This window comes from Marmota monax, unplaced genomic scaffold (assembly GCF_021218885.2).
Source record: "Marmota monax isolate L192 unplaced genomic scaffold, Marmota_monax_Labrador192_F-V1.1 WCK01_AAM20220418_F8-fsc00031, whole genome shotgun sequence".
Lineage (NCBI taxonomy): Eukaryota > Metazoa > Chordata > Mammalia > Rodentia > Sciuridae > Marmota > Marmota monax.
The window spans coordinates 5,240,387-5,264,558 of NW_026695197.1; the positions used below are offsets into that span (position 1 = coordinate 5,240,387).

The following is a 24,172-nucleotide window of genomic DNA, read 5'->3' on the forward strand; positions in this document are numbered from 1 at the left end:
CATTGAGTTAAATTTTAAAAGGAGGTTAGTGTTTCAGTGGTTGAAGATGGAGAATAGAGAAAATAATAGAAACATGTGTTCTCAGATATTAGTGAATATCTATAGAGTAAGAAGAAATCTTTGGAAGTAGTTGGGGCTATAATTTGCCAGATCTTTGAGTACCAACTAAAGGACCCTCATACCTTTAGTACTGGTTTTGATGTCATTGTCCTGCCTCTGCAAGAAAGCTCACATCCTCGGACACTACACTCCATGCATAGAACTCTAATCCTTCTGTTCAAATCCTATTAATCTCTCAACTCTGCACCAGTTCCACCTCCTGTATCAAGTTCTTCCTAAGTACTCACACGTACCCAAACATCTCCCGTAGCTTTTGCTTTTTGCATTTCTTAATCCCCACTCACCTGATGCCTGACATTGTTTCTCCTTTCGTGTTTTATCTGCACTCCACAACTGCATAAGAAGCCAGTCAAGGACAATACCTTTCTTTCCATGCCCTGTATCAGTAAGCAGGATGCATAGTTTTTATTCTACGGGATTTATTTTTTTTTGGGGGGGGGTCCTTTTTCTGTCCTCCCTTCCTCCAGCATCGATCCCCAACACAGACAGACAGACACATAAACACACACACACACACACACACACACCAGCCTCATTCAGTTTTTGCTGCTTTACTGCATACTTTTTTGCTTTGAATTATTCCTGATGGGATCTTGTTTTTGTCGGCTTATTTCGTAGATGGGAAGTGATGGAATTTTACGCCTCAGTACTTCAGCTCTAAATAATGAATTCTTTGCATATGCAGCACAAGGATGGAAACAGCGACTGGCAGAAGGTAAATTTCGGTTCTCTGTTATGATGTGACATATTGGAGTTCACATACAGTATTGAGCTTTGTACCTTTCTCTGATTTCCAGGTCTTTTCCTCCCTCAAATATATTTTAATTTAGTCAAAACCTCACAGATGACTTCACTGATTCTTTTGTTGTAGTTGGCATTTTGCTGTCAGATATTTTTGAAGAAAGCAGAATATTATCTGGGACGTAGTAAACATTTTTGATGCAGCATGATTTTCTTTGAAATGATAATTTTAATTACACATTTTTTTGATCCTTATGCATTCTAAGTGTCCTGGAGTCTAAGGAAACTTCTGTTAGTATTTTTCTCCCTGAAGCCTCCATTTTACCTTGTCTTTCCTATAGTCACACGCTTCTTGGAAAACTAAAAATTCAGTGCTACCACATTTTTACACCTCTCCAGACACAACTGAAATACTTATTAAAAAAATATATAAATATAGGAGTGCCTTCTGATGGCCAACTCCAGCTTCCTCTTCCTGCCCTTACACATCATGCTCTGTCCCAAATACCTCTTTTCTTTTTTTCCCTAATAGGATACTGCCTACCCTAGACATCCATAATATATTTTAAATGATTTCCTGGGGCTACATTTCTGACAATCCTCTCAGTTTCCTGTGGGACCCCGCCCTCCCTTCCATTTGATGGTAAATGATGTCCCCAGCATTTTCCTTTTTAACCACACATATTCTCCAAGCAGCCATCTTCACCACCTTGGTGTTAACTGATGCCATATGTCAAGAACTTCCAGATCTGACTCTCACCCTGTTCTTATCTCTAGTGTCCCATTTCAAACTCCTACCAGGTCTCACTAGCTGATGCCAGATACCTTAAAACTAAAGCACCCAGTGTTAAATTTAGTGTTTTCCCTTTCATTTGCTGCTCCTTCTGCTTGCTTGCTTTCTTTCTTTTTTCTTTATTTTTTTGTTTTGTTTTTCATTTTATTTTATTTTATTCTTTTTTTATACCAGGGATTGAACCCAGGGGTGTTCAACTACTGAGCCACGTTCCCAGCCCCTTTTTAAATTTTGCTTAAGGCCTCACTGAGTAGCTAAGGCTGGCTTTGAACTCGTAATCCTCCTGCCTCAGCCTCCTGAGCCTCTGGGTTTACAGGCACTTGCCACTCTGCCTGGCCTGCTCTTTCTTTCTGTATTGTTACCACTGTCCTTGCAGCTTCTCAGTTTAAAGCCGTACTGCTGTCTTTGGCCCTCTTTTCTGGCCATAACTATTCATTGTATTTCCTCCTCCTCAACATCACTGCTGAGGCTGGCACATCTCTAAGTGGCCTCCAAACTGAAGTCCTGCAGTTTCTTCACTATATTGAGAGACCCATCATTCTGAGCTATTTATATATTCATGTTCCTCCCTTGCCAAATGACAACAGAACCACCTTTCTCTTTCAGAAAAGTGCAGAACTCTCTTTGGAACTTAGGTTGGGTAACTGGCCTCAGCTGTCCTTGGCTATTTCATTTCATGCCATTTCTAATCACAATTTGCCACTGAAAAGAACATAACTATACATCCCCATAGCTCTGTGCCTTGTGATTTAATCATTTTCATCAAAGCCTGGTCATCCTTCAAAAGTTAACTCAAGAACCAACTCCTATATGTAATCCTCCTTAATTAACTTAGGCAGAATTAAGTGTTTTCCTGTCTCTACTTTCACTACATATATTATTCTTATGGCCTGTGTAGGACTTTTGACATTATTTCATAGTCAATTATGTGCCTCTGCTCCCACCAGACTGATTTCCTTAAGGATGGTGAATATGCATTGCTTCCCTTTAGAGCCCCTAACATGCAATACATTTGCTAAATGTTTTAGAGTTCATCTAAGATGAAATGACTGTTTGAGTGATGTTCATAAAGAGAAACTGTAGAAATGTTGCCATTACTCATCCTTCTACTTTTCAACCTCCATAAAAGTTTACTCAAATGAATTACGTGTTTTCTTTATTTAGTGGCAAAAGATGTGACCACTTTTACTCAATACATTACCATTTTCTTTCCAGGAGAATTTACCCCAGAAATGCAATTACGAATACGGCAAGAAATTGAGAAGGAAAAGAAAACAGAACCTTGGAAAGAAAAATTCTTTGAGAGATTTTATGGAGAAAAGTAAGTACTAGAGCATTTTTTCTCATTTCTCTTGGAAGGAAATGAAAATGTAATTCTCCGCTTCACATAGCACACTCATATGCTGTAAAACTTAATAAACCTGTGATAAAAGGCAATAGTCCCTCGGTGTAAGAAATTGCGGGTAAAATTATACTGGCATATCAGCACTTAAATTTTTTAAAATGCATTTTCAAGGGCTTATAACTTGTTCATGAAAATTCATTTTGGACTGAAAATAGCACATGAAATCCTATAGAGGTCAATTTTGGCTTTCACAAGTAGGTTTTAGTAAAATTTCCCTGGTTTTTATCCAAGTATTTTCATTAGTAAATTCTTTAAAGATAAGTAGTTTTAGGCACATATTTAATTCTCACATCATTTTCCAAAAATATTGGCTCAGCATGTCCACTTTAATATTTGTTTAGTTTTGTTTTGGGGAAAGCCTGAGGGTATTAGCCTTCACTTTGTCTGTCCATCTTTCTCTCAGTTGTCTGTTTCTAATTTATTGTTTGTGTGTTCACATCCACTTTTTTTTTTCCTTCAAAAAAGTCAGACCAGCCACATCTGAGTGTAGTAGTAATTGAACTAACCTGCGAACAGTTCCAACTTTGCCTCACATCCAGCACAGATATTTTCTACTCAGTGTAGAATTAGTGTCTCAGACACTCATCCCCTCGGGAAAGGAAAGATTTGGGGGCTGATCTTTGACACTGACTTCAGGTCATACTCAGGAGGGGAGTTTGGGTTTTAATACCACTTTCGTAACTAAGACTTGAAAATTGTTATTTTGTGCAAAGAACACCAAGGTGGTTGCAGGTAACAAAACCTGTGCTGTGTGCTCCGATTTCACAAAATTTCCCCTGTAAATGATGAAAATAAGCCAAAAGGAGTCCTATTGGTGAGCTCTTCTGGAAAAGGACTCTGATGTTGGAAGAGGCTGCTTACTTGGAGGAAGGCAGCCTGGGTGAACTATCCTCTGTAGCAGCTCTCTTGAGCCATAAGGCCTGTTTTTAATTGCTGTGCCAGCCCAGTTTTATGCGAACTTAATGGAAACAATTCTTGTATTTTCTCAAAGGTTGAATGTGAAGCAGGCTACTTCTGTGTCTTCACATATAATCACCAGCAGTATTACTCAATCCTGGCCACATCAGAATCCCTATTGGAGATTGTAAATAGATACGAATTGAGAAATACTGATTGAGAATTCCAGGAGTTGAACCCAAGAATCCACTCTGGTAGAAACTTTCCAGGTCATGCCACAGCCACAGCCCAGCAGGGTTAAGAATCATGAGGACCAGTTTGAAGACCACTCAGAAACCCTCTCCTTTTATCCATGGAAGTGAATGTTGGGGGCACTATTTTTAGTAATGGCAGAAATATAACTCAGTTAGTTACCTCTAGAGCACTGATCCTTAATTTTTGATAAGTGATGGACCTATTCTTTCATTAATTTAACAATAATATTTTATCTAACCTCTCCTCTGTAACTGACACTCTTCAATGCCAGGGGCATGGTCCCTTGCAGGGCTTTTGCGACTCTGCCCCCAGTGAGCCCACATTAATGGGACTTTGCATTAGAGAGCTTTCCTTCATCTGGCAAATAATTATTGAGCATATACTGATTGTTATGTTTCCTAAGAATTTTGTAGTATTATTTTATTCTATCATCTTAATAATTATGTAGCATGGATATTATTATTATTACTATCGTTTAAAAATGGAAAATTAAGAAAAAGTGAAGCTAAGTAATTTTCCCAAGTTTACACAGCAAGGTTAAGTAAATTGCTCAAAGTCTTATCCCTATAAATAGCTCTTAGAAAAATTCTCACACCTGCACGGTTTTTGCATGAAATTTGGGGATTTCATTAATTTTCATGAATATTAGGTTAAGGGATAATGTCCAAATTTTCTATTGACCGGCACCATGTGCTTCTCATTAGCAGCTACAATGCTCTTAAGTATGACTCCTCATCACCTCACCAAACTGCAAACACAAAGAAATTCTTACTCTGGACCCTTTCTTTTCTGTAGTTTATGAATAATATGTTTAGTCTCTTTTTTACATGTATTTTTATTTGTTCCTTTTAGTTATTATACATGACAGTAGAGTCTACTTTGACATACTTATACAAACATGGAGTATATCTTATTCTAATTAGGATTCCAGTCTTGTGGATGTACAGGATGTTGAGATCCACAGTGGTGCATTCACATATGTCCATAGGAAAGTTGTGTCAGATTCAATCCATTGTCTTTCCTGTTCCCCCTCTCTTCTCTTAATTCCTCTTTGTCTAATCCACTGAACTTCTGTTCTTCTCCTCCCACCTCTTGTTGTATGTTAGCATCAACATATGACAGAGACCATTTAACTTTGGGTATTTGGGATTGGCTTATTTCACTTAGCATAATAGTCTTCAGATCCTTCATTTGCAAGCAATTATCATAGAGTCCTTCTTCTTTGTAGAGAATAATATTTCATTGTGTATATATACTATATTTTCTTTATCCATTCACCTGTTGAAGGACACGTAGTTTGGTTCTATAGTTTAGCTATTGTGAATTGAGTCTCTCATTCTTTCTTTTATTGCATATTGATTGACAGATACATTATGGATCGTTCATTGACTGCCCTTCCCATTTTATTTTTTTTACTCTTAGATTACCCATGTTTCCCCAATTGGAGGGATTTTCCCTAACATCATAAAATTTTCTGTTGACCAACACCACGTGCTTCTCATTGCTTTAAGTTTTTCCAAAAAATGTTGCCATCTAAACTTGTCTCTATTTAAGTTGTGTCTGATGTAGTCGTCTGGGACTTGTTTTAGATATTTATCATAGTCATTGTTGACTTAATCTGCTTATAATATAGTACTGGTCTATATTAGTTTTAGTTACTTAGAGACCACTCGTCTATATGCCAACTCAGAATTATAGGTTGTTCTCTGAATTTGTGGTGTGGGTTCTTGAGGTCAGTTTTCCCTTTGTGAGGAATGTGGTATGCAGTGAGTGTCTTCTTTAGTGCCTATGCCACGGTACACCTATTGTTGCATGAAAATAATCAAGTATTAGCATAAGCACATTTAATACAATGTCATTTCACACATTCACACATATTGTTATCCATATGTATATTTAATATCATTGCTTTTAGCCAACTAACAAAAATTTGTCTAGATATTCTATCTGTCATATATCTAGTGTCAGAGGTGTCTCTGCTTGACCTAGTTCTGAAGGACTTTATATCCAGATGATTATTGTGCTTTAAATTTTCTGTAATATAGTTCTTCTCCTAGTATAGTATAGTTATAAATTATAACTCAGTTTGAACCCATTCTAGGGAAAGCTGAAAAGAAACTCTGAATGAACTATTGTCCAGTCTTTTCAGAATCTTCTGAATTATAAGAAAGAAAACAATGATCAGACACCCAAAAAGTGTATTCAATTTTACAGTTTGAGAATTTTATTTAAATAAAAGACTAAAATGGATTTCACTGACATTTCTTACATCAGTACTACTATAGCTATATTTTTTCACTGTGTTTCTTTGTTAGTAGTCTCTCCTATACTTATTTTTGTCGTTGCTTATTCCCTGTTTAAACTTCATTTAGAATAGATGTATCTCTATCATCTGATGCTGATGTTATATCTTTTTTTTCTTTTTTCTCTTTTTTTATTGGTTGTTCAAAACATTACAAAGCTCATGACATATCATCTTCCATACATTTGATTCAAGTGGGTTATGAACTCCCATTTTTTACCCCAAATACAAGTTGCAGAATCACATCGGTTACACATCCACATTTTTACATAATACCAAATTAATGACTGTTGTATTCTGCTACCTTTCCTATCCCCTACTATCCCCCCTCCCCTTCCCTCTCATCTTCCCTCTCTACCCCATCTGCTGTTGTTTAATTCTCTCCCTTGTTTTTTTTTTCCCCTTTCCCCTCACAAACTCTTATATGTAATTTTGTGTCACAGTGAGGGTCTCCTTCCATTTCCATAGTTTCCCTTCTCTCTCCCTTTCTCTCCCCCCACTTGTCTCTGTTTAATGTTAATCTTTTCCTCATGCTCTTCTTCCCTGTTCTGATCTTAGTTGCTCTCTTTATATCAAAGAAGACATTTGGCATTTGTTTTTTAAGGATTGGCTAGCTTCACTTAGCATAATCTGCTCTAATGCCATCCATTTCCCTGCAAAATCCATGATTTTGTCATTTTTTAGTGCTGCGTAATACTCCATTGTGTATAAATGCCACAGTTTTTAAATCCATTCATCTATTGAAGGGCATCTAGGTTGATTCCAAAGTCTAGCTATTGTGAATTGTGCTGCTATGATCATTGATGTGGCAGTATCCCTATAGTATGCTCTTTTAAGGTCCTCAGGGAATAGACCGAGAAGGGCGATAGCTGGGTCAAATGGTGGTTCCATTCCCAGCTTTCCTAGGAATCTCCATACTGCTTTCCATATTGGCCGCACCAATTTGCAGTTCCACCAGCAATGTACAAGTGTACCCTTTTCCCCACATCCTTGCCAGCACTTATTGTTGCTTGACTTCATAATGGCTGCCAATCTTACTGGAGTGAGATGGTATCTTAGGGTGGTTTTGATTTGCATTTCTCTGACTGCTAGAGATGGTGAGCATTTTTTCATGTACTTATTGATTGATTGTATGTCCTCCTCTGAGAAGTGTCTGTTCAGGTCCTTGGCCCATTTGTTGATAGGGTTGTTTGTTATCTTATTGTTTAATTTTTTGAGTTCTTTGTATGTTCTGGATATTAGGGCTCTATCTGAAGTGTGAGGAGTAAAAATTTGTTCCCAGGATGTAGGTTCCCTATTTACCTCTCACTGTTTCTCTTGCTGAGAAAAAACTTTTTAGTTTAAGTAAGTCCCATTTGTTTATTCTTGTATTTAACTCTTGGGCTATGGGCGTCCTATTAAGGAATTTGGAGCCCGACCCCACAATGTGTAGATCGGAGCCAACTTTTTCTTCTGTCAGGTGCAGGGTCTCAGATTTGATATCTAGCTCCTTGATCCATTTTGAATTAACTTTTGTGCATGGCGAGAGAAAGGGGTTCAGCTTCATTTTGTTGCATATGGATTTCCAGTTTTCCCAGCACCATTTGTTGGAAGATGCTATCCTTTCTCCATTGCATGCTTTTAGCGCCTTTATCAAATATAAGAAAGTTGTAATTTTGTGGATTGGTCTCTGTGTCCTCTATTCTGTACCATTGGTCCACCTGCCTGTTTTGGTACCAGTACCATGCTGTTTTTGTTACTATTGCTCTGTAGTATAGTTTGAAATCTGGTATCGCTATACCTCCCGATTCACACTTCCTGCTTAGAATTGCTTTTGCTATTCTGGGTCTTTTGTTTTTCCATATGAATTTCATGATAGCTTTATCTATTTCTACCAGAAATGCCGTTGGGATTTTGATTGGCATTGCGTTGAACCTGTAGAGAACTTTGGGTAATATCGCCATTTTGATGATGTTGGTTCTGCCTATCCATGAACAGGGTACATTTTTCCATCTTCTAAGATCTTCTTCTATCTCTCTCTTTAAGGTTCTATAGTTTTCATTGTATAAATCTTTCACCTCTTTTGTTAGGTTGATTCCCAAGTATTTTATTTTTTTTGAGGATATTGTGAATGGGGTGGTTTTCCAAAACCCAGATTATATATAATTGTAATTCTTAATAGCTTTGACTGCTGAATGTTAGGCTGGATTATTTATTGATTTTTTTTTTACTACCTCGTATGGAATAGCTTTACAGTAAGGCCATCTACATGAATGTATTTAAAAGTTTTGCTTCACACAAATGGAATCTGTTAGAATAACTTTGACGAACTCAAATGTTTTATTATTTAGAAAAGTTTCCATATTTTAAATTAGATACTAAAATAAGATGATTGAGAAATATTTCTTAGATTACTTCAAGAGAACTAATCTTTGGATGTCATTTCAATTTCAGAATTTTGTGTATTTTCTTCATTTTCCATTGATCTTAATTAACTGTCGCATAATCTGAAGTCCACAGAATTTTCTATTATTACAGCATCTTTCTACAATCTGACTTCAGAAAAGTTATATCTTATACATTCCTTTGCTTTTCTGCCCATATTTTCTGATCTTTTTTATTTGGGATTTTATTATTGGCTTTATGAATACTTGCTAAGGTTGGTATTTCCTTGCTTACACAATAAAAATATCTTTGTAACCCAGAAGTAGAGTTTGTTTTAGTTATGGTTATAAAGGTAGTGATAAAACTATATCATTATAAACTATTTTACATAAATGAATTATTTCACTAAGTTGGATATAAGATTAATTCAATCCATTTACTTCTGTTGGATAGAAGTAAGTACTATGAGAGAGATCCAAGTTGTATCTTTCATGTTTTGTGATTGAGCAATAGTTTAATATATGTAATTTCGGTTCAGGTTGGGCATGTCAAGAGAGGAGTCTATGAAGCTTACTTCTGGACCAAACAATAATGGAGCTGAAGGTAGTTCTTCACGTGGGACCGCTGGTCTTCAGGGTTCTTCTGCACAGACCCCCTTGGAAGAACAACAGCCCAAAAGCATGCAAAGTTCTGCTTCTTCACAACCTGATCTCTGTGCTACAGTGTGTCCAATGGTCGAAGTTCCAGCTAAAGACGTAATGACAGATTTGGAATCAGAGGATATTTTGATCCCCGAGGAAGCTGTGATTCAGGAGGAAATTGCAGAAGAAGTAGAGACTAGTATCTGTGACTGCCAAGATGAAAATCACAAGACAATACATGAATTTTCAGAAGAGTGTGAAAGTCCAACCACCTCTCAGGAAGAGCCCCTAATAGCACCTCCTGATGGCAACGTAGAATCCTGTGTTGTGATGAATGATGTTTTAGAAACTTTGCCTCATATTGAAGTTAAGATAGAAGAGAAATCAGAATCTCTGCAGGAAGAAATGTCAGTTGTTATTGATCAATTAGAAGTCTGTGATTCTCTTGTTCCTTCCACTTCATCTGTGACTCATGTCAGTGACGCAGAACTTAAGGAACCAGAAATTGCAATAGAGACCAATACTCCAAAAATAAAAACAGGGTCATCATCTTTAGAAGGCCAATTTCCACATGAAGGAGTTGCTGTAGATATGGAGCTACAGAGTGATCCTGATGAACAGCTTTCAGAAAATGCTTGCATCTCTGAAACTTCTTTCTCTTCTGAGAGCCCAGAGGGAGCCTGCACCAGCCTGCCATCCCCAGGAGGAGAAACCCAATCCACATCTGAAGAATCATGTACTCCAGCCTCCCTTGAAACGACATTTTGTTCTGAGGTGTCCAGCACTGAAAATACAGACAAATATAATCAGAGGAATCCAACTGATGAAAACCTCCATACATCTTTGATATCGGAAATATCTCCAATATCCACTTCACCTGAAATATCAGAAGCATCTCTTATGTCTAACTTACCATTGCCATCTGAAGCATCGCCAGTATCCAATGTACCTTTAACATCAGAAGCATCACCGATGTCTGATTTACCTTTGACATCGGAAACTTCTTCAGTGTCTTCCATGCTTCTCACCTCTGAGACCACTTTTGTATCCAGTTTGCCACTTCCTGCAGAAACATCTCCGATTTCAAATTCTTCCATGAGTGAAAGAATGGTGCATCAACAAAGAAAGTCACCTTCAGTATCTGAAGAAGCACTCTCCCCACAGAAAGATGAACCCTCTGCTCCTGCTAAACCCCTGGGAGAAAACCTCATCTCTCAGCAGAAGCCTGTATCCAATACTCCTGAACCCATCAAAATGGGTTCTTCTTCCATTGCTCCTGAAGCGTTTCCATCTGAAGAACTACACAATAAGACCCTGGGTCAGCAGCCCTGTAAATCACATGTTGAAATTGAGAAGCCCTATCTTCCTTCAGTCCCAGAACTTTCTTCTACAGAAATGATGAAAGTTAAAAATCTTAGTGTCCTACAAAGAACAGAAAAGAAAGGGCTATCCTCTCCATTAGAATTACCTGCCTTCTCTGAAGAGACAGAGAGCAAGGGAAATGAGCCTCCATCAGCTAAATTACAGGACAAGCAGTACATCTCTTCAGTGGATAAGGCGTCATTTTCAGAAGGCTCTAGAAGTAAAACACATAAGCAAGGGAGCACACAGAATCGATTGGAGATCTCGCATACTTCCAAATCATCAGAGCCCTCCAAGTCACCAGATGGGATAAGAAATGAATGTAGGGAATCAGAGATATCAAAGAGGAAAACTGCAGAACAGCATAGCTTTGGAATCTGTAAGGAAAAGAGAGCTAGGATAGAAGATGATCAGTCAACCCGGAACATATCATCCAGTAGCCCACCCGAGAAGGAGCAGCCTCCAAGAGAGGAACCCAGGGTTCCCCCTCTCAAGGTATGATATATATATTTTTAAGATATGATTTTTTATTTTTTTTAATATTTATTTTTTAGTTGTAGTTGGACACAATACTTTCATTTTATTTGTTTTTATATGGTGCTGAGGATCAAACCCAGGGCCTCACACATGCTAGGCTAGCGCTCTACCGCTGAGCTACAACCCCAGCCCTAAGATATGATTTTTTAAAAAGGAAATTGTATAAGAGGCTTCCCTTATTAAGAAACTTAACTTTCAGGCCAGGCATGGTGCAATACACCTGTAATCCCAGTGGTTTGGAAATTTGAGGCAGGAGGATTGTGAATTTAAAGCTAGCCTCAGCTATTTTGCAAGGTCCTAAACAACTTAGCCAAACCCTGTGTCAAAAAATTAAAAAGGGGCTGGGATGGGCTCAGTGGGTAAGTGCCCCTGGGTTTAATTTCTGATACCAAAAGACAAAAGGGGGAAAAAAAGAAAGAAAGAAAGAAAGAAACTTAAACTTCAAGAATAGATTAGGTATTTCAGGTGTTTTTCTTTACAGTTTTTATACCACAATTCACAGTCAATCCTTCTAGCATCCAGTTTAATAGTAAATGATCCTTTTTAAAACTATCCAATGAGTTCATAAACAGGTATTTAAACATCAGTATTTAAGGGAAGAAATTAAGAAGAGGGAACAGGATGTGGAGAAGCCTGGAGTCCACTAAGACTTTTGTGGATCCCAACATATAGAACTGCACACACTTGGAGAAAATGTGAGAGATATTTCAGTGTCCTAGGGAAAGTAGTCTAAAGTCAGAGGGCAGCACTGTGGAAGTGAAGGTACATGTTATTCCTGCATTCATTTTCCAGCTAACATTGAAAACCATCATTGCTTAGCAAAGATGACCTGGTTTATGGCCTCATTAAATATTCCTTGAATAAATTTATAAAATTGCCTTATGAACTGTGAGGGAGAATAATGTAGATACAGAGACATACAAATCCTGATTTTTATTTCCAAAGAGAAAAAGAGTCATTAATTTCACAAAGTAATAAATCCGCTGGGTGCATGCCTGCAAATCCCAGCTATTTGGGAGTCTGAGGTAGAAGGATCACAAGTTCAATTCTAGCCTGGATAACTTAGCTAGACCTTTTCTCCAAATAAAAGGGACCAAGAATGTAGCTCAGTGCTTGCCAAGAATGTGCAAGGCCTTGGGTTCAACCCCCAATATTGTAAAATACTATTACTATTATTATTACTACTAGTAGCACTACAAACTACTAGTAGAACTATAATAAAGTCTCATGATTCTAATAAATTTTTAATTCTCATTAAGCAAATCTGTTATATAAATTGGATCTGCCTAAGTAAACTGAAAATTCAGGTCAATTCAAAAGAAACCCTCTGTTTAATTAAAAAATTCATACCCAATGTTATTTTGATTTGATGTTTCTTATCTAAGCCAATTTATATTTTTGTACAATAAATTAGAGTATTCCCCCAGTTCAGGATTGATTGGAGTTATCAATATCTCAAGCTCTTTAAAAATATCCTCCTTTATTCTTTCATATCTATTTTTATAGTCAACTCATAATCTTCACAAGGTTGACTTGTTTGTAAGAATGTGGTTATAGTCATTCTATTTAACAAAGCAATTTCAATTAAATAAAATTCTAGAGATGTAAGAGATGAACACTAAACTCCAATTAAAAATCCATTATTGGGGCTGGGGTTGTGCCTCATTGGTAGAGTCCTTGCTTGCCTAGCCATCTGTGAGGCACTGGGTTTGATTCTCAGCACCACATAAAAAAAATAAGTCAGTAAATAAAAATTCAGTACGTATTTTAATTTCTGAACCACAGAAAGAAAAATATAAATATCATTTTTAGAGGAAATATTTTTAAACATACCAGCCTGATTTTTTTTTTGGTCTAAATATCATTTTCAAAATGATATGCACTTTATTAATAGATGGATGGGTGTTAGAGATGTTAAACACATATTTGATGTTTGGCCTTAAACTCTTTTTTGAATGTCAGTAGAGGGAGCAGAGAGAGAAGAGGGGAGGGGAGGGGAGGGGAGGGGAGGGGAGGGGGGATAGTAGAGGATAGGAAAGGCAGCAGAATACAACAGACACTAGTATGGCAATATGTAAATCAATGGATGTGTAACTGACGTGATTCTGCAATCTGTATATGGGGTAAAAATGGGAGCTCATAACCCACTTGAATCAAATTGTGAAATATGATATATCAAGAACTATGTAATGTTTTGAACAGCCAACAATAAAAAAAAAATAAAGAGTGTTAGATTTACTTTTAAATACGTTTATTTTTTTTTAGACTGGGAAATATTTAAAAGGAACAATTTAATTCTGTTGTCAAATTCACCTCTTCTTGTCATAGATTAGAGGAGAGGCTTTTTAAGTGATTTACAAAAGATAAGGAGACAACTCAGGAAGATGATAATTTCATTTATCAAGGTTCCAAAACGTAATTCCAAATAGAAATTATCATGTAGTCGGTGTTGCAGTTATAGTGTAAATGTATCTATGTTGGGGGTGGGGGAGGTTTTCTAAGAATTTTTTTTTTTCAGAATCGGGGGAGAGAAAACAGACTACTTTAAACAGCCTGACTTGGGAGCCCACAGATACTCTCTCATTGACTGGTTTATATGACCCTATGTCAGATGACTCTACCCTCACAGGCTCCGTTTTTTTAAGTGGAAAATGAAGACTTTAACCAGGGCCCTTCCAGCTCCACAAACCAATGACTCTGAGAATCCTCTTACTGACTGGAGCATCACAGCATTGCTATGGGATTCTGGGTGCTAGGTCTTGTGCCTCAGGAACTTGGCAGTGATTTCATGTCTCTTCATTAGCATAAGTAGGCAAAAAGTATAGAATGCAACATGTTCCAAGTTCAGCTGATCGTGCATTACCAACATCAAAAGAAACTGCCCACTCCATACTTTCTGGGAAAGGCAGAAAATCAGTGTTGCTCTTGCTTTTATGAAGATGTAATGATGTAATGATAATGTAATCCCTTTGGAAAACTGTGCTCTCACAAATACAGTCTCATGCAATCTTTATAACAGCCCTGTGGAGGAAATAGACCAGAAATAACTCATTTCATTTTACAACTGAGTTTACAAACTCATATAGTGTGCTTCTTACACACCTATAAGGCAGCACACCAGGTGGTATAGGAATACAGTCCTTGGCCAGAGAGAGTTACCTGTGAAATTCAGGTACATAGTAATTTGCTACCATAACAGAGTACCTTTGTGTGATACCTTTGTGTGAAGCCAGGATAATTCTCGTCTCCCGTCCTCTTGACCTGGACTTTTTTCTTTGGGTCAAATTAAGTCAGGTCAACTCAAACAGAGTAAGTGTCCTAGTTGTTTTTTTTTGTTTGTTTGTTTTTTTTTCCCTACTCTAGCAGGGAGGATGATTTAAGAACTAAGCAGATCCAAACTTTTTAGCTAATCTTATGGTACAAAACATGGATTTTGTTTTCATTTATGTAAGACATTAAGACAGTGCTTTATTTCCATGTCAAAGCAAGTCACTGGTTGATTTTTAAAACATCATTTCATACCCTTGTTGCACTTACTGTTGCTTTACATCCTAAGCGCTCATTCAGAGGTATAGTTCCTTTCATGTTGTAGGAGAGCACTGCTTGTTTTCCAGTTGCATCATGGCCTCCCACATGCCTTCTCTGCCATCACATATGAAGTGCTTTTTCTTTCTGTTCTTTCCTCACAGATCCAGCTTTCCAAAATCGGACCACCCTTTATTATCAAGAGTCAGCCAGTCTCCAAACCAGAGTCCAGAGCATCCACTAGCACCTCCGTCAGTGGAGGGAGGAACACCGGAGCCAGGACCCTTGCAGACATCAAGGCCCGTGCCCAACAAGCTCGGGCCCAACGTGAGGCTGCTGCAGCTGCTGCAGTGGCCGCTGCAGCGAGCATCGTCTCTGGCGCTATGGGGAGCCCAGGAGAGGGTGGAAAGGCAAGAACCCTGGCACACATCAAAGAGCAGACCAAGGCTAAGCTCTTTGCAAAACATCAAGCCCGAGCCCACCTCTTCCAGACTTCTAAAGAGACCCGGTTGCCTTCGCTCAGCTCCAAGGAAGGGCTTCCAAACTTAGAAGTCTCTTCTACCCCTGAAACAAAAATGGAAGGTTCCACCGGGGTCATTATTGTCAATCCAAATTGCAGGTCTCCTAGCAACAAGTCCGCTCACCTCCGGGAGAGCAGCACTGTTTTACAGCAGTCTCTTAACCCCACTCAACTTCCGGAAACTGCCACTGACTTATCTGTACATAGTTCTGATGAAAACATACCTGTGTCACATTTATCCGAGAAAATTGTTTCATCTACCTCTTCTGAAAATAGCAGTATGCCCATGCTTCTCAATAAAAATCCTGTCCCCGTGTCTGTCTGCAGCGCTGCTATGTCGGGAGCAATTAAAGAACACCCCTTTGTGAGTTCTGTTGACAAATCCTCTGTGCTGATGTCCGTCGACAGTGCAACCACTACCATTTCTGCTTGTAATATAAGCATGTTAAAAACCATCCAGGGAACTGACACTCCATGCATAGCCATTATACCAAAATGTATTGAAAGCACTCCTATTCCGGCCACTACAGAGGGCGCCGGTATATCCAGCTCCATGGACGATAAGCCACTGCTCATACCAAGCAGCAGTGCCACTAACTTAATCTCCAGTCAGTACACCTCTGTGCCAACTCCCTCCATTGGAAATAATTTGCCAAACCATCTCTCCACTAGCTCTGTCTTGATTCCCTCCACGGGAATTAACAGCAGATTTCCTTCTGAGAAGATAGCCATGCCTGGGAGTGAAGAACAGGCCACCGTATCCATGGGTACCACTGTGAGAGCAGCCCTCAGCTGCAGTGACTCAGTGGCGGTCACCGACGCTCTGGTTGCACGTCCGCCTGTCGCAATGTTTACGGGAAACATGCTCACTATAAACTCTTACGATAGTCCTCCGAAGTTAAGTGCTGAAAGCTTGGACAAAAATTCAGCGCCTCGAAACAGGGCAGACAATTCTGGGAAACCTCAGCAGCCACCCGGGGGCTTTGCACCAGCAACCATAAACAGATCCATTCCCTGTAAAGTCATCGTTGACCACAGCACCACGCTGACCTCCAGTTTGTCACTGACTGTCTCCATTGAGAGTGCAGAAACCAGCTTGGACCTCCAGAGCAGGTCTGTGAGGACAGAGGTATCCATCCAGCCCATGGCGTGTCCTCAGGTCTCTGTAATTAGCAGGCCTGAGCCAGTGGCAAGTGAAAGTATAGACCACAGTTCGAGTTTCATTGCTGCCTCTGCAGTCAAACAAGACTGTAAAACCCTGCAGGCCCCCTGCACCAGTCTCCGAGAACTGCCCCTTGTTGTTCCAGACAAATTAAACGAGGTGGCTGCTCCTAGTCATAGCTTTGCTGAGCAGACCCGGAACCCAACTACTTACAAAAGTGAAGCAGACACAACCTGTAGCAATCAGTATAACCCAGGAAACCGGATCTGCTGGAATGAGGATGCCATGAGGGGCACAGGACAGCCTCTGGTCAGTCACTCTGTTTCAGGTAAACAGAAGGAATATGCAGAGCAGAGCTGCCCGAAGGCCATCAAAACTGAACATGCCAGCTACTCGCACATGTCAGAGCTGCACCCCAGGAATCTCATAGCAAACATCGCTCTTCCTGTGAAATCTGAACCTCACGAAGTGGACAAGGGCTTTAGAATGGACACCGAAGACTTCCCTGGCCCTGGGCTGCCTCCGCCACCGGTAGAGGTAGCCGCCACCATACCACAAGCACAGAACCTGGATGCTCCTTCGTCCAATGCCAGGGAAGAGGCCATTTCCCTGGTTCCAGACACCCTGAAAAGAGTTCCAAGTGCAGGAAGCTCAAGCTGTCGTCTGTCATCCGTGGAGGCTAACAACCCACTGGTGACACAGCTACTGCAGGGCAACCTGCCTTTGGAGAAAGTGTTGCCACAGCCCAGACTGGGTGCCAAGCTCGAAATCAACAGGCTTCCTTTGCCCCTTCAAACTACCTCAGTGGGTAAAACACCACCAGAGAGGAACATCGTTGAAATGCCTTCCAGCTCTCCAAACCCAGATGGTAAGGGCTACTTGGCAGGGACTCTTGCACCACTACAAATGAGGAAGCGAGAAAACCATCCCAAAAAGAGAGTAGCCAGGACTGTAGGGGAACACACTCAAGTTAAATGTGAACCAGGGAAGTTGTTGGTGGATCCAGATGTTAAAGGGGTGCCGTGTGTCATAAATTCAGGCATGAGTCAGCTAGGACACAGTCAGCCATTTAAGCAAGAATGGCTGAACAAACACTCCATGCAGAACAGAATCGTTCACAGCCCCGAGGTCAAACAGCAAAAGCGGCTGCTCCCCGCATGTAGCTTCCAGCAGAACCTATTTCATGTTGACAAAAATGGCAGTTTCCACCCTGATGCTGGTACCTCACACAGACAGCAGTTTTACCAAATGCCCATGGCTGCCAGGGGCCCCATTCCCACTGCAGCTCTCTTACAGGCCTCTTCCAAGCCCGCCGTGGGCTGTAATGCATTTGCCTTCAATAGGCATCTTGAACAAAAGGGATTAGGAGAGGTTAGTCTTCCTTCAGCACCCCACCAGCTAAGGCTAGCCAACATGTTGTCCCCCAATATGCCCATAAAGGAAGGTGATGACGTGGGAGGGGCTACACACACAATGCCAAACAAAGCACTAGTGCATCCTCCACTGCCCCCACCTCCTCCACCCCCGCCCCCTCCACCCTTGGCCTTGCCCCCGCCTCCCCCACCACCACCTCCACTACCTCCACCTCTCCCTAATGCAGAAGTCCCATCTGATCAAAAGCAACCGCCAGTTACCATGGAAACCACTAAGAGACTTAGTTGGCCACAGTCCACGGGCATATGTAGCAATATAAAATCGGAACCTCTTTCTTTTGAGGAAGGTTTAAGCAGCAGCTGTGAACTGGGCATGAAACAAGTTTCCTATGACCAGAATGAAATGAAAGAACAGTTAAAAGCATTTGCGCTAAAAAATGCAGATTTCTCTTCCTATTTGCTTTCTGAGCCACAGAAGCCTTTTCCCCAATTAGCTGCTCAGAAAATGCAGGTGCAGCAACAACAGCAGCTCTGTGGAAATTATCCAACAATACACTTTGGTAGCACGAGCTTCAAAAGGGCAGCGTCTGCAATTGAAAAGTCCATTGGGATTTTGGGAAGTGGCTCTAGTCCTGCCACGGGCCTGCCTGGTCAGAACGCTCAGATGCCTGTTCAAAACTTTGCCGACAGCAGCAACGCGGACGAATTGGAACTGAAATGCTCTTGCCGGCTGAAAGCCATGATTGTGTGCAAAGGCTGTGGGGCCTTCTGCCATGATGACTGCATAGGTCCTTCAAAACTCTGTGTAGCTTGCTTGGTTGTACGATAAGAGCTGAGTGAACGATGCAGTATCCCTTTTTGACACGGAAAAGCCAAACAGCAACCGCAAATTGAATAATGTAGTGACTGACTTACATGCTAATTTATTTTACTTTGTAACAGATAATCTTTTTTTCATAGGATTATTATTTTCTTGCATTTTTTTTATAATGAGGAGGATGCATACCAACTGACTGGCTCAACAGCATGTTGAGCATATTTAATTGCCATTCCCAGCTTCAGAAGTTTCTCTCTGGGCATATACAGGTTACTGCCCCATTCCTCCTTCACCCCCTTTGAGCCCAGGTACAGATAGGAAAAGGACAGTTTTTATTGCTTCGTCACCAGAAATGCAGATGTAGAAAAAGAATGGTAAAAAATAAGGTGGACATGTATTTTTCTGTCAATTAGCTATTACAGCAGGTATTTCTGTACTTGCCGTTACCACCATGATGAAGTCATTTTTGGAATGGGGAATCTGATTTAAATGTGTGATTCCTTGTATTTATTCATATCATGAAAGATACATTAAAGAAGGCATGCCATTAATGAAATTCACTGTCTCTGTTCTCTTTTCTCCCTTCTTTTACTCTCTCAGAGACAATGGCAGAAAATAAGTATCTGCCGTGAATTTTGTACACAGATTTTAGTGAAATGTGTCCTGTGTCTGAAATTGCAGCATGGGCCTCATACCCAGTAAACTGGATCTAGCCCTTGGACACCTGATAATATAAGATCGGTTGGCCAACATAGAGTCACAGGTCCAGAAAAGTTTGGAGCTTCGTGTATGACTTTTAACACCAAGTATGAAAAAAATATCCTAAAATTAAAAGCAAATAAAATACTGTATGTGCATGTATAAGTGGTTTGATTATATACATATTAATAATAACTTTCACTCTAATTAAATGAGTAGATATTAAAAATTGAGGGAAAATAATCGTAGCCCTGTATTAATGACACAATGTATTCTCGTCTCTACCCCAATGGAAGTTGGCCATCTCTTTTTACAGGTGTCATTGATGTTCAAAGGGACTTTAGAAGGTTGACGTGTGACATTTTTCTGAACCATTTTATTTTCTCATGATTCAGTCTAATTGTATTTGACTCTGAAATAACCCTTATTTTTTAAAAAAATACATTTTTAGGTATTTTATGTTTTGCTTCGCCCCCTCCCCATATCTGGGACCATAAACTGCTTTCAAAAAAGGGATACTGCATCTTATAATTATCTTCAGTGTTTATCCAGTTAAGTCTGAGTGTCAAATACTTGAGCTACATTCCGTAGACGCTGGCCGCCATCCTGCTGGAGAACAGCTGTAGTTCAGGAGGCTCTGTTCCCAAAAGCAAGTTCAAAAGCACATGCACATGTGGGAAGATGAAAGAAAGCAAAAGCCACGCCCATTTAACTTCAGATTCCAGAGCACAAAATGTGGAACACCATTAATCCATTGATTGATTGTGGCTGTAGAATTTTTTTTTTTAAAAAACGGGGAAAATCATCTTTATCCAGGGTAAGAATGACAGATGTTTTCACATGGGATCACTCTAATCAATGTAAACTTTTTGACATTCCCTGAGAACATGTCTTATAAGTTAACTGGAATGTACAGAAGTTACATTCCTGAAGCAAAATATACCTGTAATTATTTTATGAGCAACTATGATATTTTTCCCTCCATATTTATTGTGATGTTGCCAAATTTTTTTTAGGTAATAGGAGACATCATGTTTATTAAAAAATTCCTGATAGTGAAAGATACTTAAGAACAGCAAAGGAAGTCCTGCCCTGTGGCCACGATTAGATGCTTCAGTACTGTCACTTCTATTATTCATATTAAAATTGACAAAATGAATGAGAAAGTTAGCAATGCACTTAACCAGCCCTTCCCAAGGAATGCAGCATAAGTACCAGTAGATCCCTAGTTCACTTCACTCCAGGTTACATTTGGATGGTGTCCTTTTGGATGATGTCTTTATGGTCTGCTTGGCTCTGATTTCGTCTTAATTTCAAAGATCATGTTCTTAGCCTCACGGTGGGGCACTCATAATATAGACACTTGTATGCCAACTTCTTCCAAATTCAGTCGCTGCTATACCAGTGTCAGATACTGTCTACACCAGCAAATTGAAAACTACCGCATCAGTAACTGACACACATTGAAAGAAACTCCAGTCTACAAAACCTTTGCACTCTATGTGAGGTACAGTTGAGGCCGATGTGATACTGGGCTCATTGTCAGTTCCATCAGTGTTGAAGACTGCCTGCAAGTTGCTTACTGGGAATAAAGAAAAGTGTCCTTCTGTATGTTTGGAGTTTTCACATCATACGTTTGGAGAATTAATTGTTGATAGTGCATGATTTCTCTCACCCAGGTCCAAAGAGCATAACTTTTTGTGCCCTTACTCTCTTTTTTGACCCAATCCAAATTCCTACTTTTCGCATATGGTTTATATCACTGAGAAAATGAAAACCTTTGGGCTAAAAAAAAAAAAAAAAAAGAAATTGAGAAGTAAAATGTGGGTCAGATGTTTCATAGGTGTCCATTTAATATATATGTACAAAAGCCAGTATATTTGAATTAGGTGAGTAGGTTCTTAGTTTCTTGATTTCTACATGTGTCTGCCTATGTGCAAATAGAGTATGTTATTTACTATATGGTTATTGTGGTATAATGTGCAAATTTCAGTGTGTGCATTATCCTGATTATTGAACATTATTATCTCTCTATCAGGAATAAACTTGCACATGAAACATTTTTTTTTTTTAATCACAAAGGATGTATTTCCCTAAGTAGCACTTTTGGAGCAGGGGAAGGACGAAAACTGCTATTCCCTCATCCCCCTCCTATATGATATGCATATGCCTGAGTTATATAAAGACATTTAGGTCGTTAATGGGCATGTTAATAAGAGCGTTCTGATGCAAATTCATTTTCAAAATGATAATATTTTTTCCTTCCCCAAAGTGAAAAATGGCAGAAATCTTGGTGAACTGAGCACCATAGTTATATATAATATTTCCCTGCTAAGGTCTAGTTTGAAGAAAAAAAAAAAAAAACTTGAAAACAAACCTGTAAGGTTGAGCCTGGGTTGCTATAAAGACTGTGGTGGTGTGTGCTTCTGGGATGAGCTGTAGAAGGCATAGTTGACTTCCGGACCTTGGATATTCTTACTCAGTTCAATATAAACAGAAAAACAAGCTGGTGCCCGTGGTGCTTTATAGTGCAGTCAAGAGTAAAAATACATGTTGTTGCAGCCCCATTTCCTTCACAAACACTCGCACAATTTTCAAAAGAGGAAGTTGCTGTGGCCTCTGTTTTCCCAGCTTCTCCGTGGTATGAAGTCCCAGTTTTTAGAAGCTGAAGCCAATCTTAGGGTGCATCGTCTCTGTGGTGTGGAGGCCCAGCACTGCACTAGCTGCCTGGGGGAATGACCCCCTCCGAACACGCAGAGCTCAGACTCACTGTCCATCTGTGTTCCCAGAGAACAATGTGAAGAGTCCTAGAACAGGAACTCATCAGACTGTCAGGGGCCTATGTAGCCAAAACGTCACTGAATAGAAAACTTCTGTTGTCTTCAGTCCTCATGCTTTGTCACTGTAAAGCGAACAAAACATTTTTACTATAATTTAAAGGAGCTGCTTTTTTATAGCACATACTATTTCGCTTTGTACTATATTTGATAGTTGCAGAATAATTTAGACTGTAGAAAAACTCTGTTGTATTTGTACTGTTCATGAATGTTCCAAGGAAAGTGCTTTACTTGGTTGCCATAATTTTCTTGTACTGCTGTATTTTCCCCACTGCTTCATGAAAACTTAATCTAATTCTTATTTTCAGTACAGTTTTTTTTTAATGTGTGTTTGTGTGAATTTTTTTTTTTTTTGGTCAGTATTCTGAATGTTTACATCTGTTTGACATTAGCCATTTAATGCCTTTTTTGAAAGGCGGAATTACTCCTACAGTATAACAGCAAAATGTGAAATCAACCCAAACATAACATGCATGACAAACAGATTGGGGGCGAAGGCCCTGAACATACATAGACATTTTATATCAGCATACAGAAAAGTAAAACCCTCCTTCAGTCCTCTACCAAAGAATATATTATTCCCACAGGAAAAACTCAGAAAGGTGTGTAAAATCCTCAGAAGGGGGAGCAGTTGATTCAGTAAGACTGCTACAATTTAAAACTGTTATGCTTGCTTTGATACCTGACTAAATGTGACTGAGTGCAACAAGCATTTAAAAAATTTTTAGACAGTGTTTTGTTTAGAATTCAGGGATCATGCATTCTTTAATGGTGCTGTTTGTTTTTTTATTTCTTCTTTTCTACAAAGAAAAAAAGTGTTGCCTACAAAAGTGACTGCTCACAATACCATAAGTTAAATGAAAGGAAATGTTTGTCTCTTCATGTTTCTCTGTTTTTCCCTTTCTCGGAGTAAAAATTTGGGTTTCAATATTAAAATATTCTGGAGAAAATAAAGAAATTAAACATGAAATACTGTCAGTTTTAATTTTTTAATGAAATGAGGTAGTTGATGTACATATGCAAAATGTACTTATGATCCATTGAACATTTGATTAAGAAATAGAGGGAAAACTGTATCCTGTTAAATTATCTGCACTTATTTTCATTATAGTAAATTGACAATGTGTGGTTATAACTGTTGTTAATACAGTAAAAACTAACACTGAAACCTCTGAAATTAATGGTATTTGCTATGCTCACCATTTAAAACTATATTTGGACCTTCTTGTTTTCATAAAGATGTAAGTTTTTATGCCAAAAAGCATTCAGGTCAAACAAATTGTTACTTCTGGATTTAATTTCATCTTTCAAAATGAGTAGTACATAAAATGATCTTTTAAAAGAATTGTTCTGGTTAATTTTTTATCCTACATTAAATATTATTGCTAGAGTTATTTGAATAAAATTCTGTGAACCATTAGAACAAAATTGCCTTAGTTCTATTTACATAGGTTAAAGACATCTGCATATCTTTTCAGTAAGCTGAATCAGAAGACATTAAACATAATTGGCTGTTAGAAATCTGAGTTCCACTGTTTTCATCTACAAGGAAAATGTTGTCTTTAGCCACCAGATGGCGAAAGAGGATGTTTACTTTTGGAAGGGGGAGGTGGTGGGGGGAGAACAAAGCAGGCTCCTTCCTCTTTCCACAACTGAAATGACTTGTAATAGTGAAAGTCCAGCTTACCCAAGGAAGGCAGAGGATGGATATTCCCAGGTTTCATTAAATGATGGCATTTCTTTCTTTGTGCCACTTTTCCCCTATTAACCTATTTACAAAATACTTTTGTAATTCTATTTAGAATTGTAGATTTTTTTTCTT

General features: G+C 39.1%; 1 protein-coding gene across 2 annotated transcripts in view; it reads left to right on the forward strand.

Annotated features, from left to right (window-relative positions):
• Positions 1 to 23,829, forward strand: part of Asxl3 (ASXL transcriptional regulator 3) — a 179,784-nt gene extending 155,955 nt beyond the window's left edge. For both annotated transcript variants that reach the window (XM_046428402.2, XM_058573934.1), the window contains 4 exons: positions 739 to 835; positions 2,870 to 2,975; positions 9,416 to 11,375; positions 15,107 to 23,829. In XM_046428402.2, coding sequence (XP_046284358.1) covers positions 739 to 835; positions 2,870 to 2,975; positions 9,416 to 11,375; positions 15,107 to 18,826 — 5,883 coding nt within the window. In that variant the 3' untranslated portion in view covers positions 18,827 to 23,829. The remainder of the gene's footprint in view (positions 1 to 738; positions 836 to 2,869; positions 2,976 to 9,415; positions 11,376 to 15,106) is intronic.
• The last annotated feature ends 343 nt before the right edge of the window (positions 23,830 to 24,172 follow it).